Source organism: Oxyura jamaicensis, chromosome 25, assembly GCF_011077185.1.
Source record: "Oxyura jamaicensis isolate SHBP4307 breed ruddy duck chromosome 25, BPBGC_Ojam_1.0, whole genome shotgun sequence".
In the NCBI taxonomy this organism is placed as follows: Eukaryota; Metazoa; Chordata; class Aves; order Anseriformes; family Anatidae; genus Oxyura; species Oxyura jamaicensis.
In genome coordinates, this window is record NC_048917.1 from 1 (window position 1) to 16,156 (window position 16,156).

Sequence of the window (16,156 nt, forward strand, 5' to 3'; positions counted from 1 at the left end):
GGCGCAACGGGGCCCGCTGGAACGGCAGCGCCTTGGGGGCGGTGGGCGGCTGCTCCTCGCCGCCGTACGTCTGAATCCTCCGCACCGGCGGCCGCTCGGCCATCGCGGCGTCGTCCAAGGACACGCTGCCGCCCTCCCGCCAGCCCGCCCGCCGCCCCGCCGCCCCCCCGGGGCTGCCGGGAGCCGTCCGCTCCTCCTCCTCCTCCTCCTCCTCCGCCGCCGTCGTCGTCGGCCCCCCGGCCGCGGTGACGCCGTCGGCACCGTTGGCCGGGAGCGTCCTGGGCCTCAGGGCCGGGGGGACGACGGCGAACTGGGGCTTGGGCGGCACGACCGGGACGGAGCGGGCCTGCTGCACCCGCACGAGGCGGGAGGCCAGGCGCACCGGGGCGCTGCCGTCCCGCCGCAGCACGGCCCCGCCGGGGGACGGCCCGGGGGGCTCGGGGTCGGGGTCAGCCTGGGGAGCAGCCCCCAGCTGCAGGGTGGCGGCGATGGGGACGCTCCCCGGGGGGGGACCCCAAGCCTCGGTGCTGGCCCCTGGGGGGGGCTGAGCCTCGGAGGGAGCCTCGGGGACGGGAGGCTCAGCAGGCTGCGGGGGGGGGCGCTTCGTCTGGGGGGGCCGCGGCGGGGGACCCCTGCCCCGGCTGCTCCGGTGCGGGGGGCCCAGCGCCGGCCCCGTCTTCCTCTGCTTCCCCGTCTGGGGCACCCGGAGCCAGCTCCGCTCCCGCGCAGCCTGGGGCTGGTGCGGCCTCCTCGGCCCCCGTCTCGGTGCTGGCCTCAGTTCTTCCCGGGCCGGAGCTGCCACCGCCATTCCCCTCCCCGCTGCCCCCAGCCTGCTCCTCTTCCTCCCCCGGGGGCTGACCTGAGCCCCCCCCCTCCTCCGCGTCCCCGGCGGGGGCTCCTGCGTGCTCCCCGGCACCCGGAGCTGCTTCGCCCGGCGCCCCCGGCGATGGGGACCTGTCCCGCATCCCCGGGGGGCTGTGCCCACCCTGGGGGGCGGGGGGCTCGGGCTCGGCCGCCAGCGGGCTGAGCTCGTCGTGGGCGCTGAGGAACATGTCGTCCGAGTCGGTGTCCCCCGCCGCATCCTCGGCGTCGGAGCCGCTGGGCGCCATGTAGAACATCTCCTCGTCCATGCACTCCTCGATGGGGGGGGGGGGCGGGGGGGGCCGGGGGGGGGGCCCCCCGGGGGGGGGGGGGGGGGGGGGGGGTGACGGCCATGCCCGAGACCCCCAGCGCAGCAAGGCACGGCCCCCCAGACCCACCCTGGGGCCGCCCTGCCCTCTCCAGCACCATCCCTGTCCCCTTGTCACCATGCCTGTCCCCTCTTGTCACCATCCCTGTGCCCTCCAGCACCATCCTGTCCGCTTGTCACCATACCTGTCCCCTCCTGTCACCACCCCTGTCCCCTTGTCACCACCCCTGTGCCCTCCAGCACCATCCTGTCCGCTTGTCACCATACCTGTCCCCTCTTGTCACCACCCCTATGTCCTCCAGCACCATTCTGTCCCCTTGTCACCATCCCTGTGCCCTCCAGCACCATCCTGTCCCCTCTTGTCACACCATTGTTGTGCCCTCCAGCACCATCCTGTCCCCTTTTGTCACCATCCCTGCCCTCTCCAGCACCACCCTGTCCCCTTTTGTCACCATCCCTGCCCTCTCCAGCACCACCCTGTCCTCTTGTCACCATCCCCATCCCCTCCAGCACCATCCTGTCCCCTTTTGTCACCATCCCTGCCATCTCCAGCACCATCCCTGTCCCCTTGTCACCAGCCCTGTGCCTTCCAGCACCATTGCGTCCCATCGTCACCATCCCTGTGTCCTCCAGCACCATCCTGTCCCCTTGTCACCATGCCTGTCCCTTCTTGTCACCCCCCCTGTCCCCTCCAGCACCTCCCTGTCCCCTCGTTGCCCCCTGGCTTCCCTGTCTCCACTGTCCCCTCCCTCACCCCCCCGTCCCCTTGTCACCCCCCCCTTACGTTCATGAAGCCGCCCTCCATGCCCTCCTCCAGGGCCAGGAACCCGTCGCCGTCCTCGAGCCCGCTGCCCCCCGGCAGGGCCCTCACCGCGGGGTCCCCGTCCCCGCCGTGCTCCAGCCACGTGTCCTGGCTGTCCAGGAAGGCGAAGGAGTCGCGCAGCTCCAGCGACAGCCGCGTCTCCTCCGCCGCCTTCGCCTCCCCTGGGAAGACGCCGTGGGGGTGAGGGGCTTTCCCTCCGCCCCGACCCCGCGTCGCCGGGTCCCCGTCCCCGTGTCTCACCCGCGGGGATTTCGGGCGCCGCGGGCTCCCCGGCGCTGCGGCGGGCGGGCGGCGGGGGGCTGGCGGAGCCCAGCTGGGCCAGCGCCGGGCACGGCTGCCCCCGCGTCAGGCGGGAGAGGTTGGAGGTGATGTGGAAGGGGACGGTGACGGAGAAGGGGCCGGAGATGTGGACCCCCGCGCACTTCTCGGCGCGGTTGCGGGTGGCCGCGGGCGAGCGGCCCCCGCCGGCCCCCACCAGCGCCGCCCGGCCCGGCTTGGGGGTGGTGGGCTCCGACTTGGCGCCGCTCTCGCCCTCCGACTCGGGGCCCCGCAGCTCCTCCTGCGCCTTCAGCTTCTCCTCGGGGCTCTCCTCCAGCGCGGGGAAGGGCTCTGCCGGCACCGGCGAGGGGCAGGTGTCGAAGCTCTCCCTGCGCTGCGGCGGCTGCTTCACCGAGCGCGTGGCGCTGAGCCGGGGGTCGTCTGCTCCCGGCCGGGGGGCTGGAGTCAGGGCCAGGTGTCCCCTGTCCCCAGGCCCCCCCCCCCAACCCGGGGGCCTGGCCCGGTGGGATGGTGCCAAGCCAGAGGATGGGGGCAACGGCCATCGGCTCCTCCATCTCCGTCCTCTCCCCGCCGTGCTGTCACCTTCCTTGTCCCCTCCGTCCCCATCCTTGTCCCCTCTCTGACACCACCCCTGCCCCCTCTGTCAGCATCTTTGTCAGCTCCATCCCCACCTTTCTTCTCCACCACCTCCATCCCCGTCCCGTCCATCCCATCCCTGTCCCATCCGTCCCCAACCCTCCCCTCTCTGTCCCCATCCCTCCCCTCTCTGTCCCCATCCATGTCCCATCTGTCCCCATCCCCTCCCCTCTGTCCCCATCCCTCCCCTCTGTCCCCATCCCCTCCCCTCTGTCCCCAACCCTCCCCTCTCTGTCCCCATCCCTGTCCCGTCCGTCCCCTCCCTCCCCTCTCCGTCCCCACCTGGTCCCCATTTTCTCTCCCCTCAGACCCCCCAGGCCACGCTGCGGGCACCGGGACAGGGCCGGAGGTGACACCGTGCCCGGGCGGCACCGCGGCGCCTCCCTTACCCTCGCTGCTGAAGGGCACGGAGCTGAGCGAGTCCATGCTCTTGGCCGGCCGCAGGCTCAGCTTCCCGCACTTGTCCTCTGGGGGGGGGGGGGGGGGGGAGGAGGGGGGGGGGGGACCGCGGGGGCGCGGGGGGGGGGGGGGGGGGTCACCGGTGCGGGGGCCGGGGCCCCAACCTTTCTCCTCCGCCTTCACCAGTTTGCGCTTGGCCTCGTGGCTGGAGCGGCCCAGGTTGAAGATGGATTTCCACTTCTTGGCCTTGAGGGACCCCTTCCTCCTGCGGGGCAGGGGCGCGAGGCGTCAGCGGGCACGCGCCCCACGCTGCTGCACGCTCAGCGCCGCCGGGGCCGTGCCAGAGCTCGCCACGGGCCCACGGCCACCAGCACGTGGGGTCACACGCGTGTGCGAGGTTGGGGACAGCAGGGACAGCGGCGGCGGGGGAGGACAGCGGTGGAGGGGGACAGCAGTGGAGGGGGACAGTGGCGGCAGGGGACATCGGTGGCAGGGGACAGCGGCAGTGGGGGACAGCGGCAGCGGGGGACAGCGGCGGCGGGGGACAGCGGCGGTGGGGGACAGCGGCCGCGGGGGACAGCGGCGGCTCCTACCTGTGCTCGCTGAGCTCGATGATGGTGTGGTAGGGCCGGATCGGGGGGGGGGCCGTCGCCCTGGCTGAGCACGGCCGGGACGTGGTAGGGGGCCTGCCCGTCCCCGGGGAGCAGCCGGGAGCGCCGCGCCGCCTCGCCGCCTGCGGCACCGGGTGTAAGGGGGGGGGGGGGGGGGCCAGGGCTCAGGCACGGCCCCGCGACCCCCCCGTGGCTCCCCCCGCAGCCCCCCGGGGACGTACCGCAGAGGGGGGCGTCCCCGAAGAGCTGCTCCACGTGGGTGAGGATGAACTCCACCACGATGGACTGGACGCGCACCTCCATGAAGGCCGCCGTGCCGTTGAACCCCGTCACCTCGATGTCCTTCGACCTGCCACGGGGACGGGGTACGCTCCCTGCCCTGCCCCCCCCCCCCCCCCCGCCCCGCGCCCCACAAAGCCGGGGCCGTGCCCGAAGCCCCCCCCCTGGCTCACCGCAGCAGGTTGGGGGCCCAGACGATGGCCAGGTTCCTGGCGTGCATGTTGGTCTGGGAGCTGTAGGACGCCATGTGCAGGAGGTGCCTCATCAGGAACTCCAGGGTCCTGCGGGCGCGGGGACGCCTTAGGGCCACCGCCGGCGTTTGGGGACACGGGGACAGCGGGCTCGCCCCCCCCCAACCCCCCCACATACCTATAGTGGGGTGCCGGCAGCTCCTTCAGCACCTCCTTGATCTTCACCAGGCGCGCCTCCTCCATCTGGATGGCCACCGCGTCCTGTCGGGGGGACGGTGTGACAGGGGCCGCCTCCTGGGGACCCCCCCCCCCCCCCCCCGTCCCCGGGGACGCACGGCGAATTTGTCGTAGAGCTGGTAGGTGAGGAGCGGGTTGGGCAGCTCGCGGAAATACGCCTTGCAGAGCGAGCTGACGCAGTGGATGTCCTGCAGGTAGACGTCCCGGTGCAGGTCGGGGCAGCGGTCGCTGTCGAACTCTTGCCTGCCCGTGGGGCACGCGGATCGTCGGGGACAGACGGCAACGGGGACGCGGCCGTCCCCATCCCCGCGTCCCAAGGGATTGCTTGGGGACCCCGGGGACGTGGGGGATACAGGGACGTGGGGGGTTGGGGACAGGTGGGTGCAGAGGACGTGGGGATTTGGGGACAATGGGGATTTGGGGACAATGGGGATGGCAGAAGTACAGGGACACGGCGGTTTGGGGACAGGCGGATGCGGAGGATACGGGGTCGTGGGGATTTGGGGACAATGAGGATGCCAGGCATACAGGGACATGGGGATTCGGGGACCCCTGGGGACATGGAGATGTTGGAGATGCTGGAGACACCAGGGCTAGAGGGACACCAGGGATGTGGGGAGTGCTGGGGGACACTGGGGGTGTGGGGGACACCGGGGACCCAGGGGACGTTGGCAGTGCTGGGGATCCTGGGGATGCAGGGGACATGGGGACCCGGGGGGGGGGGGGGGGGGGGGGGACGGACAAAGCGCCCCAGTGTTGGCGAGGAGCAACGAGGGAGGACAGAGCTGGGGGAAGGAAGGAGAAGAGTGAAAAACTGACCCAGAGCTGGGGAGGATTCGTGAAAGAGCAAAGGAGAGAATGAACAGAAACGAAAGAGGTGGAAGAAAAAAGGTAAAAGCGGGAGCGGAACGGAAGGAGCGGGGAGGGCAGGGAAAGGCTGCAGGGGGTGGAGGGGCTGGGTCCAGCACCGGGGGCAGGTCCCGGCCCTGTCCCTGTCCCCCCCACCTCATTTCCACCCCTTGTGGCCCTGCCTCCCTCCCCATCTCCCCTCCGCCTGCTCCTGTCCTCACCCATCCCCACCCCTCCTCCCTCCCCTGTGCCCCCGTCCCGTCCTGTCCCCGTCTCCTTCCCCCTGGTCCTGCCCCGTCCCGTCCCCATTTCCCCCCCCCCCCGGTGCCGGTGCCGTGCCCACCCGTCCCTGCCTCCCTCCCAGCCGGTCCTGCCCCGTCCCGTCCCCATCTCCACCTCCTCTGCCCGGTTCTGGTCCCATCCCCGTCCTGCTCCGTCTCCACCCATCCCCATCCCGTCCCCATCCCACCCCTGTCTCCAAACGCACCCCACCCGCTCCCATCCCCATCCCGTCCCTCCCCCATTTCTCCCCCTCCTGGTGCCAACCCCACGTCCCCTCCCCAGATCCATCCCACCAGGTCCCATCCCCACCCTGCTCCCTCCTCGGTCTCCACCTGCCCCCATCTCCATCCTGTCCCCACCGCTCTCCGCCCGGTCTCCTCCTGGGGCCCCGTCTCCATCCCACCTCCCCTCGCCCTCCGGCCCCCCGCTGCTGCCTCCGGCCCCTCCCCGGTCCCTCGCCCCCCTCACCGCAGCCGCTGGATGTTGGAGGAGACGCCCGACAGCCGGTAGATGCCGTCCACCACCCCGTGCTGCTCCACGAACTCGGTGCAGCTCCTCAGCACCTGGGGCACTGCGGGACGGGTGCCGCCGGCTCCGGCATCGTCCCCCCACGGAGCCCCCCGACCCCTCCCAAGGCCCCGGGCCCTGTCCCCAGTGAGCACAGGGGGTGACAAGGGGGAGCGGGTCCCCACCGCGGCGGTGTCCCCACGGTGCCGCCGGTTCCCATGTCCACACTGAGACCACCAGGACCTGGGGACAAGGCCGCCGAGCCCCCAGGGACGAGGCCGCCGAGCCCCTGGGGCTCACCCCCTCCAAACCGCGGGGCGCAGAGGGGAGCCGAGATTGGATCGGGCACGCCAGCCCTGGGGGGACCCCAGAATCTCAGGGGGGGGCTCTGCGGGATGCGCCCCAGCTCCGCCGCTTGCTCAAGCCCCGGTGATGCAACCGCATGGCGTGCGTCACCACCGTCCCCTCCCCGCTTCCGCTGGGGGGCACAGGGCCGGTAGCTGGGGGCGACCCCCGGGGACGGAGGCGATGGAGGGGAGCGGAGGGCCCTGGAGAGGGCGGGCCCCCCCCCCCCCCCCCCGCGTCGTGGCGGCCCACACTTACCGTCCTGCCCCGACTGCTGGAGATGCTCGAGGAGGTCGCAGCCGAAAACCCGCTCCTTGGCGCCGCCCTTGCGCCTCGCCTTCTGCCGGGCCTTGAGCGCCAGCGACATGGGGGCGGCGGGGACCCCCCCGGCGGGTCAGATCCTGCCCATGGCGGGGCCCAGCCCCAGGAGGAGCCCGAGCGGGGAGCGGGGCGCCCAAAGCCCCAGCGCGGCCGGGGGCAGGCGGCAGCGGGCGGAAGCGGCCCCGGGGAGGAAGTGCCGCGGCCCCGGGGCCCTGACGCAGCCTCGAGGGCCCGGGGCGCCCCGCTGGCGGGGGCAGGAAGGCGGCGGCCGCCTTCGAGGCCGCTTCCTGCTCCTCGGCGCGTCGAAACCGCAGGGCAGAGCGCAGGCCGCGCGTTTCCGCGCTCTCCTGAACGCGCTCGCGCATCCTCCCTGGCGTGTGGCCGCGCGCCCTTGTGCAGCACGGTCCACGGCGGCGCGCAGCTGTGCACACTCGGGCATCCTCGTAGGTGGGGCTCTGCACTTGGGCGTCCTTACCCGGGCCTCGTGCGTGCTCGCACACGCTCACGCACGCTCCGCAGGCTCACGCACGCTTGTGCGCTTGTGCACACTTGCTCACGTTTGGTCCCGTGCACTTAATGCATGCTCACACACCACTCGCGCGTCCTTGTCTACGCTCGTGCATGCTTGCACACACGCGGTTCGGCACGCTCGCACCCCTCTGCGCACACCCCCGCATCCATCCACACACCTGCGCGCACTTTGGTGTGCTTTGTGCGCCTGGGCACGTGCTCGCCCCAAGGCCGCCCCGACCGGGCCCACGCGCGGCCCCAGAGGCTCTTGCACACTCGTGCACAAGCAGCGGCACGCCCCGGTGCTGCACGCGGACCCAGCCGAGAGCAGAGGCAGCCAACGCTCGGTCCCAGGGTCCCGCGCGGGATTTATTTACAAAACCAGCAGTGCAGATACGAAAGGGCGACGGGGACCCCCGTCCTGTACAGGTATGTACACGCTGGGGCTCTATGTACAGCGGGACCCCCGGCCGAGCGGCCCCACGGGGACCCCCGCCGCCAGCCCCGGGCTCGGGGGGGGCCCTCGGCAGGGTCTGGGGGTGCGGGGTGGGACGGGCGAGCCCCGGTTTGGGGGTTTGGGCTGGGAGGGGGATGGGGGGAACGTGTCTGTGCCATGGGGGAAGGGGACAGCCGGGATCGGGGAGGGGACACAAGCGTCCCAAGTGCCACCGGCGAACCGCATCCCGAGCGGGGACCCCCGGGGGTCCCCCAGTGCTGCGCGCGGAAAGGAGCTGACCCAGAGTCCGAAGGGATGTTCTGGGGGGGAGGTCTGAGCCCCACCGGGGCTCCCGCCCATCCATCTGTCCGTGGGGTCCCGTGTCCCCATGTCCCCACGCCTGTGGGTGCCTGGCAGCTCCGGCGCCCGGGGGTCCTGGGCGCTGTTGTCACCTCCTTTCTGGCCTGCCACTGCTGTCCCCGAGCGGGGCATGGTGCGTGTCCCCAGGCTCGTGCCAGCAGCAAGGGGTTCGGGGGCCGGAGCCCCCTCCTGGGGCGCGGTGCATGTCCCGGGCGCGGTGCAAGCAGCAAGGGCGGCGTTTGGGGACCGAGCCCCGAGCCAGCCAGCGGGCGGGCAGCGGCAGAGCGGGGGAAGCCGCGGAGGGGACAGGGGTCCCTTGCGCGTCCCCCCCCTCGCCCTGCCACCCGTCCCGTCCCGTGCCGCCGCCGCGCTCACACCAGGTGCCCGCGGCCGTTGATGTAGATGCCGTTGGTGGTGGGCTTGGCCTGGAGCATGCCGTTCTCCTGCACGAAGTGGGTCATGGCCTGCTTGATGGGGTTGTCCCCGCTGTCCTCCTCCTCCTCCTTCGGCTCCTTGCCCTCCGGGGCAGGCAGCAGCGGGGCCGCCGGCACCTCCGTCTGCGTCTCGATCTCCCGCACCGTCGAGAGCGTCGAGTAGCTGCGCCCCTCGGCCTCCTCGCTCTGCGGGGACACGGGTCCGGGTGGGGGGACACGGGTCAGGGTGGGGGACCCCACTGCCACCCGCCCCCGGAGATGTGACCCCGGGACAGGGGGCAGTGACGGGGCCGGGGTGCTGTTGTGCCCTGGGATGGGGACATGGGGACGGGGACTGCAAGGTGCGTGCAGTGAAGGGTCTGCACGCACGGATGGGGTGCACACATGCAAAAGGTGGGGACGTGAGTGAAAGCGGGGTGCATGCACGGATGGGGGTGCGCGCACGGAGGGGAGCTGCGTGTGTAAAACGGGTTTGCACGCGCAGATAGAGGGGCGTGCGCTGAGGGGGGGCATGCACAAAGGGGATTTGCACCCATTGAAGGGGGGCTGCACACAAGAAGGAGGGGACTGCACACCGCGAGGAGGGGCTGCGCGCACACAGGCGGAGCACACGCTCCTGCAGCCCTGTGCGGGCAGTGCCCGCCGTGCCCCCCACCCCACCGTGCCCCGAGCCCCCCGGCGGCCCGTGGTGCTCACCATGGCAGAGCAGATGCTGGTGCCCCGCAGGCTGTCCCCCCGCAGGCTGTCCCCCCGCAGGCTGCCCTGCCGGCTCTCGGCACGCAGGTGCAGCGTCTCCTCCAGCTGCAGCACCACGTGAGGACCCCCGGGGACAGCACGGGAGCCCCCGTGGGCCCCCAGTGCCCACTGCCCCATCCAGCACCACCAACCACCACCGCAACACCCAGTGCCCCACGCACCCAGACCCCCACGTCCCCCAGTACCCAGCCCCGCGGGCACCCAAAACCACCCAACACCCTGTGGGCACCCCACGCACCCAAACACCCAGACCCCCACGTACCCCAATACCCCACGGGCACCCAAAACCACCCCACACCCCACAGGCACCCCAATACCTGGCCCCACAGGCTCCCAACTGCCCCGCACCCCTCGGCACCCCAATACCCCGCGTCCCATCACGCAGCCCCACGGGCACCCCGATGCGCAGCCCTCTTTGAGCACCCCAGCACCCTCCGTACCCCAAGACCCCCTCCCGTGTCCCCACCTGGGTGCGCGTGTCGGTGCTGTGGCTGGAGTGCAGGCGCCGGATGGAGTTCTCCCTGGTGAGCGTCAGCTCCTCCTCGCTGCGGGCACGGCACGACGGCACCTCACCGGGGGTCCCACCGGGGGTCCCACCGGGCCCCACGGGGTCCCACCGGGTCCCAGGACCCCCCGGCCACCCCCTGCCCCTCTGCCCGGCTCTTACTACTTCTCCGAGATGCGCTTGGTCTTGCGCTTGTGGTAGAGGGTCATGACGACGACGACGACGACCAGGACGCAGAGCAGCACGGCGGCGATGACGCCCACCACCACCACCGAGGCAGAGACCAGGTCCACCTTGCGCACCTCGTTCTCTGCGGAGGGGGACGGGGGTGGGCGCAGCGAGGAGGGGGCGAGAAGATGACGGGGGGGTGAGTATGTGGGGGGGAGGGGGAGCAGGGACAGACGGACAGGGACGAGGGGACGGAGGGACGAGCGTGTGGAGGGGACGAAGCACAGGGAGGGAGGAAGGGGTGGAGGCAGAGGCACAGGGATGGGGGCACGGAGGGATGGAGAACAGGACAAAGCGCACGGACGGCGGGATGGGCACAGGGAGGGATGAAAAGGCGGAGGCGGGAGGGAGAAACACGTGGGTGGGTGGATGGACACGGACGGAAGGCCAAGTACGTGGCGGGGCTTTGGCTGGCTGGATGAGCACGGAGGGGGGGAAGGATGAGTGCGTGGCTGGAGGGGTGAGCGCATGGAGGGATCGAGGGAGGGGCGGGTGAGTGCGTGGATGGAGAGGTGAGCGCGGAGGGGTGAGCGCACCGAGGGAGGGTTGGGCAGGTGAGTAGGCAGCTGAGCAGGAAAATGGGCGGAAGGCCGGGTGAGCAGGCACTGGGAGGATGAGTGGACGGGAGGATGAGCGGCAGGGCGGAGCAGGCACGGGGAGAGGGCTGGGTCAGCGAAGGGACAGAGGAGAGGGTGAACGGGTGGCTGGGTGAACACAGGGGTGGCCGGGTGGGAACGGATGGACGTGGACGGGTAGAGAGAGGTGGCAGGGATGGGCGGGTAGATGGACGGATGGATGGATGTGGATGGGTAAAGAGAAGTGGCAGGGATGGGCGGATGGACAAACGGACAGAAGTGGAGGATGAGCTGAGTGAAGTGGCGTGGAGTTAACGGGTGGGTGGACAGACAGAACGACAGACAAGTCCAGAGAGAGAAGGACGTGGGGGGGGGAAGGATGGGCGGACGTGTGGACAGATGGACAGACAAACTGGTGAACGGGCGGAAAGGAGCATCTGGGGGTGGGCAGACGGCCGGGGGGAGAGAGGGCAGGGAGGAGCAGAGGGACAGCCAGCCTGGGAAGGGACACAGCAGCAAGGCTGGACCGACGGGCAGACCAACAGACAGACCAGCCTGGTGACAGACAGACAGAAGCACCAGCACCACCCACACCACAGCCCACCCCCCCCCCCCCCCCCCCCCCCCCCCCCTCAGCGTCCCCGGTCCCCCCCCGAGGCGCCCACCTGCCGCCCTGCCCTTGACGCTGACATTGGCCCGCGCCTCCTTGGTGGCCACGCGGTTGGCCACGCGGCACACGTAGTCCCCGGCGTCGGCGGCGGCGAGGGGCCGCTGGAAGACCAGGGTGTCCCCCTTCACCCGCACGCCGGCGGGCAGCGGGGCGTTGAGCCTGCGGGGGCACGGTGAGCGTCGGCGTGCCCGGGCGGGCGCCGCGGCGCTGCCGGCATCAAAGCCCGGCGCCGTTCCCACGGGTGCGCGGTGCTGACGCCCAGCCCCGGCCGGCGCGGGGCCTGCCCGGGCACGGCCAGACCTGCAGCGCCCGCCACCGAGCGGGGCAGCGGCACCGGCACGCCCGGGCGGGACACGGCGGGACGGGCACGGGCAGGGACACGGGCAGGGGGACGCGGCGGGGACGCGGGCACGGCAGGGATGGGGCTGGGGGCACGGCAGGGACACGGGGACAGGCAAGGGGGACACGGGAGGGACAGGGGCGGGGGACATGGGAGAGACAGGGGAAGCGCCAGGGACAAGGAGGGGACAACAGCAGGGATGGGGGCACGGCAGGGAAACAGGGACTGACAAAAGGGGACATGGCAGGGACACGGGGACAGAGCAGGGGGACATGGCAGGGACAAAGAGGGGACCCAGCAGGGATATGAGCAAGGGGGAAGCAGCAGGGACCCGGGCACGGCAGGGATAGGGCAGGGACAGGGAAAACTGCGGGGACAAAGGCAGGGGGACACAGCAGGGACATGGGCAGAGATGGGGGGACACAGGCATGGAGCAGAGCAGGGACAAGGACGTGGGTTTGGGGACACGGGCACAGACGGGAACACGGCAGGGACACGGACACAGGTGCACAGCCACGGGCAGGGGACACGGCAGGGACACAGCCACACGCAGGCAGCATAAGGACAGGGACATGCGTGTGGGCCACCAGCAGGGGACACAGCGGGGCCACCAACATCCACGGGGACACGGGGACGAGGCCATGCGCGGGGGCCAGGCGATGGCCTCACCGTGTCCAGTTGTAGGTGGGCGGCGGGTTGCCGTCCCCCAGGCAGGTCAGCGTGGCCCCCTCCATGCCCTCTGCCCACTCCTCCGAGTGCCCCAGCACCGAGGCGTCCGACAGGTCTGGGGGACACCGAGGGGACAGTGAGGGGACAGGCGGGGACGAGGCGGTGACACCCCTCCCTTGCCCATTCTGCCACCCCGGGGCCCTCAGGTCCCCAGTGCAGCCCCTCTCCTACATGGCCCCCAGTGACCTCCGTGCCTGTCACGTCCCTGAGGTCCCCAAAGCCCCCCCGTGTCCCCAACGCCCCCATCCTCCATGTCCCCAACACCCGTGGTTCCCCGTGTCCCACTGCCACCCCTGCTCCCCACCCACCCTGATTCCTGAGTCCTTTGTGTCCCCAGTGCCCACTACCCCCTCATGTCCCTCCACGTCCCCTGTCCCTTGGTGTCCCCCACGTTCTCCATCTCCCCCAGCGCCCTCCATGTCCTCCCTGTCCTGTGTCCCCCTCAAGCCCCCTCCATGTCCCTCGATGCCCCCCACGTCCCCAGTGTTCCCCACGCCCTCCAACATCTCCTACATCCCGCGTGTCCCCCACGCCCCTCACTGTCCCCGGTGTCCCCATGCCCTCAATGCCTCCCACATCCCTCAGTGTCCTCAGTGTCCCCCAGCACCTCCCATGCCCTCTATGCCATCCATGTCCCCCACGGCCCTGTGTCCCCAATGCCCCCCACGGTCCCCATGTCCCCAACGCCCCCCATGGTCCCCATGTCCCCAATGTCCCCCACGGTCCCCGTGTCCCCAGCGCCCCCCACGGTCCCCGTGTCCCCAGCGCCCCCCACGGTCCCCGTGCCGCACAGGCGACGCTGAGCTGGTGGGTGATCCTCTTCTCGTGGCGCAGCCCGGGGTGTGCCACCACGCAGGTGAGGCTCTTGCCGTTCATGCTGCGCCCGGGCACCAGGAAGAACTCGCTGGTGACGGAGGCGGAGCGGGAGTGCACCGAGCGGCGCGTGGTGTTGGTGCCCCGCACCTCCGTCTCCCAGCGCACCGAGGGCACGGGGCTGCCCTCCGCTGTGCACGAGGCCGCCAGCGTCTGGCCCTGGCCCTCCTCCAGCGGTGGCCCCGGGTTCAGGATGGGCAGCGGCGGCACTGCGGGCGGCGGCATCAGACCCGCGAGCCCCCAGCCCAGGGCCTGCAGCTGGCCCCAGCTCCACTCGCCCAGCACCCGCGGCTTGCCCCCCACGCCCACGGCCCACTGCCCTCCCCCCCCACGCCCACCGCCCCATAGCCATCACCCTCTGCCCTTTACCCCTTGTCCCACGCCCATCGCGCTGTGCCCATCAAACCTGTGCCCACCATCCCACCACTCCATGCCCATCAGCCATTGTCCCGTGCCCGCCACCTCATCACCCCATGCCCATCGCCCCCCATCATTCCCCATCCGTCACCCCATGCCCCTCATCCCATTGTCTTACGGCCCCCTGCCCATCACCCCCTGCCCATCACCCCATAACCCCATGCCCATCATCCCAGTGCCCATCATCCCATCACCCCATGCCCATCACCCCACGATTCCATGCCTGCCACCCCATGCCCATTGTCCCATGGCTCCATGACTGTCACCCTGTTGCCCCGTGCCCCACGCCCATCATCCCATTGCCCCACGCCCACCATCCCATGCTCATCCTCCCATTGTCTCATGGCCCCATGACCCTATACCCGCTGTCCCACCACCACACACCCGTTGTCCCACCACCCCGTATCTCTGTGCCCATCACCCCCATCACCCCATGCCCGCCACCCCGTTGTCCTGCGCCCATCACCCTGTCCCCATCACCCCGTGCCCACCTCCCCGTAGCCCAGCGCCCGCCACCCCGCCGCCAGGCACTCACCCAGCACCTTGAGGGTGAGGCGCCCCTCGAAGCTGCCCATGGGGAAGGTGATGAGGTGACACTCGTAGTCGCCCTCGTCCCCCTGCACGGCGTTGCGCAGGACGATGGCGCCGTCCTCCAGCGCGCCGGGCGCCCGCCGCAGCACGCGGCCAGCATAGGCGTCCTGCACGTGCTCGCCGTGCTGCCGGTTGAGCACGGCCACCTCGGCGCTGTGCCCCGCCGGGCCCCGCTTCAGCCACGTCACCTGCACCACCTGCTCGCCCTCCTGCGCCCGGTACCGGCACGGCAGCACCACGTCCTGGCCCAGCACCGCCGTCACGCTGCGCTCCACCTCCACCACCCCCGACCAGCAACCTGCGGGCACCCAAGGGTGGCACCGGCGCCTCGGGACTCGCCGCGGGGCGCCGGCACGCTCGTGGCGTTGCACGCTCGCCAGCGCTCGGGGGCATTCGTGCAGGCAGGCGTGTTTGCACGCGCTTGTGCACGCTCGTACGTGCTTACACACGTGGGTGCTTGTGCGCACTCGGAGGCGCTCACACGCAGACACGCTTGTCTATGTTTGGGTAACAGTGGGGGTTGCTCGGACACGCAGGCTTGGGCACATCTGCACGTGCTCCAGCACATCCGTGCACGCTCAGGCACACTTGTGCACGCCTCCACACGCTCACGCGTGCACTTGCATATGCTTGGACACACTCACAAATGCCCAAGCACGCTTGGGCACGGCTGCACGCTCCAAGCTGCTTGGATGCACTCGGGCACACTCATGCACACATGCACACACGAGCAGGCTCAGGTGTGCTCACCATCGCTCAAGCACACGTGGGTGTGCCCTCAGGTGCTGGGTGCGCTCACACGCACTTGGGCACGTGCCTATGCTCACCCCTACTGCAAGCTTCCACGCGCTCACGTGTGCGCTCACACACATCCACACGTGCCTCAGCATGTTTGTGCACGCTTGTGCACATTTGAGCGTGCTCAGGCATGGCTGGGCACGCTCGCGCACGCTTTGGCATGCTTGCACGTGCTCGGACACCCCGATGCACTTTCAAGTACCCTTGTGTACGCTCATGCTTGGGCACGCTCGTGCACATTTGGGTGTGCTCATGCTTGCTCCCACATGCTGGGGCACACTCACCCATGCTTAGGCGTGCTTGCACATGCACAAATGTGCTGGCGCACACTCAGGCACGCGTGCACATGCTTTATAAACACTTGCACACGCTTGTGCACGCTTGGACACACTCGTGTCACTGCTATGCTCACACACTTGGAAGTGCTTGTGCAAGCTTCTGTGCGCCCACCACCCGTGCACATCTGTGGGCTCGGTGGCACGCTGCAGCACGTTCCCGCACGCTTGCACTCGCACACACTCACGCACAGGGGGGGCACATTCAGACACGCTCAGACCCACTCAGCCCCAGCCACGCACACCTGCACACACCCTCCCACGGGGACACACTCACTCTCGGGTGCGTCGACCGTGCCCACGCCCCCCCCCCCGGGCGCACCCGCACGCACCCGCAGGCCCCCTCCCGGCCCTTGCACGCGCCGGGGCACACTCGCAGCTCGCCCGCCGCGGCGTTCCCATGCGCGGGGCCCACCCAGCGCTCGGCGGGGCGGGCGCGCGGGCGGGCGGCGTGGCGGGGAGCGGCCATGCCTGCGAGGCCAGCCCAACCGGCCCGCGCACATGCCGGGCGCTGCCGCGGCTTGCGGAGCCTCCCGCCCCCGGCACCGGCACCAGCACCGGCACCGCGGGGGCTCCCGCCGCCGCCCCCCCGCCGAGCCCCCCATGGCTTTTAATTAAGCGGCCTTAATTGCCACCTCCCCCCCCCCCCCC

The 16,156-nt window shown here is 71.1% G+C and overlaps 2 protein-coding genes across 2 annotated transcripts; both read right to left on the bottom strand.

Annotated features, from left to right (window-relative positions):
- Positions 1-261: 261 nt before the first annotated feature.
- LOC118178145 (rho GTPase-activating protein 30-like) lies at positions 262-6,994 on the bottom strand (the record flags this gene model as incomplete). Its single annotated transcript, XM_035346435.1, is given in 14 exon segments — positions 262-534; positions 860-1,184; positions 1,974-2,173; positions 2,253-2,711; positions 3,317-3,394; positions 3,491-3,591; positions 3,920-3,969; positions 3,971-4,059; positions 4,159-4,286; positions 4,390-4,497; positions 4,586-4,668; positions 4,743-4,887; positions 6,244-6,346; positions 6,886-6,994. Coding segments are annotated over 14 exon segments (2,251 nt in total), but the record flags the coding sequence as incomplete, so codon positions are not given.
- An 808-nt stretch (positions 6,995-7,802) lies between these two features.
- On the bottom strand, positions 7,803-15,974 carry NECTIN4 (nectin cell adhesion molecule 4). Its single transcript, XM_035346436.1, has 9 exons — positions 15,783-15,974; positions 14,317-14,869; positions 13,283-13,573; positions 12,432-12,546; positions 11,418-11,581; positions 10,112-10,259; positions 9,911-9,989; positions 9,385-9,489; positions 7,803-8,874 (listed from the first exon to the last, which is right to left on the bottom strand). The coding sequence occupies exons 1-9, from the start codon at positions 15,972-15,974 to the stop codon at positions 8,626-8,628; spliced, it is 1,896 nt and encodes a 631-aa protein (XP_035202327.1). The 3' UTR covers positions 7,803-8,625.
- Between the last annotated feature and the right edge of the window lie 182 nt (positions 15,975-16,156).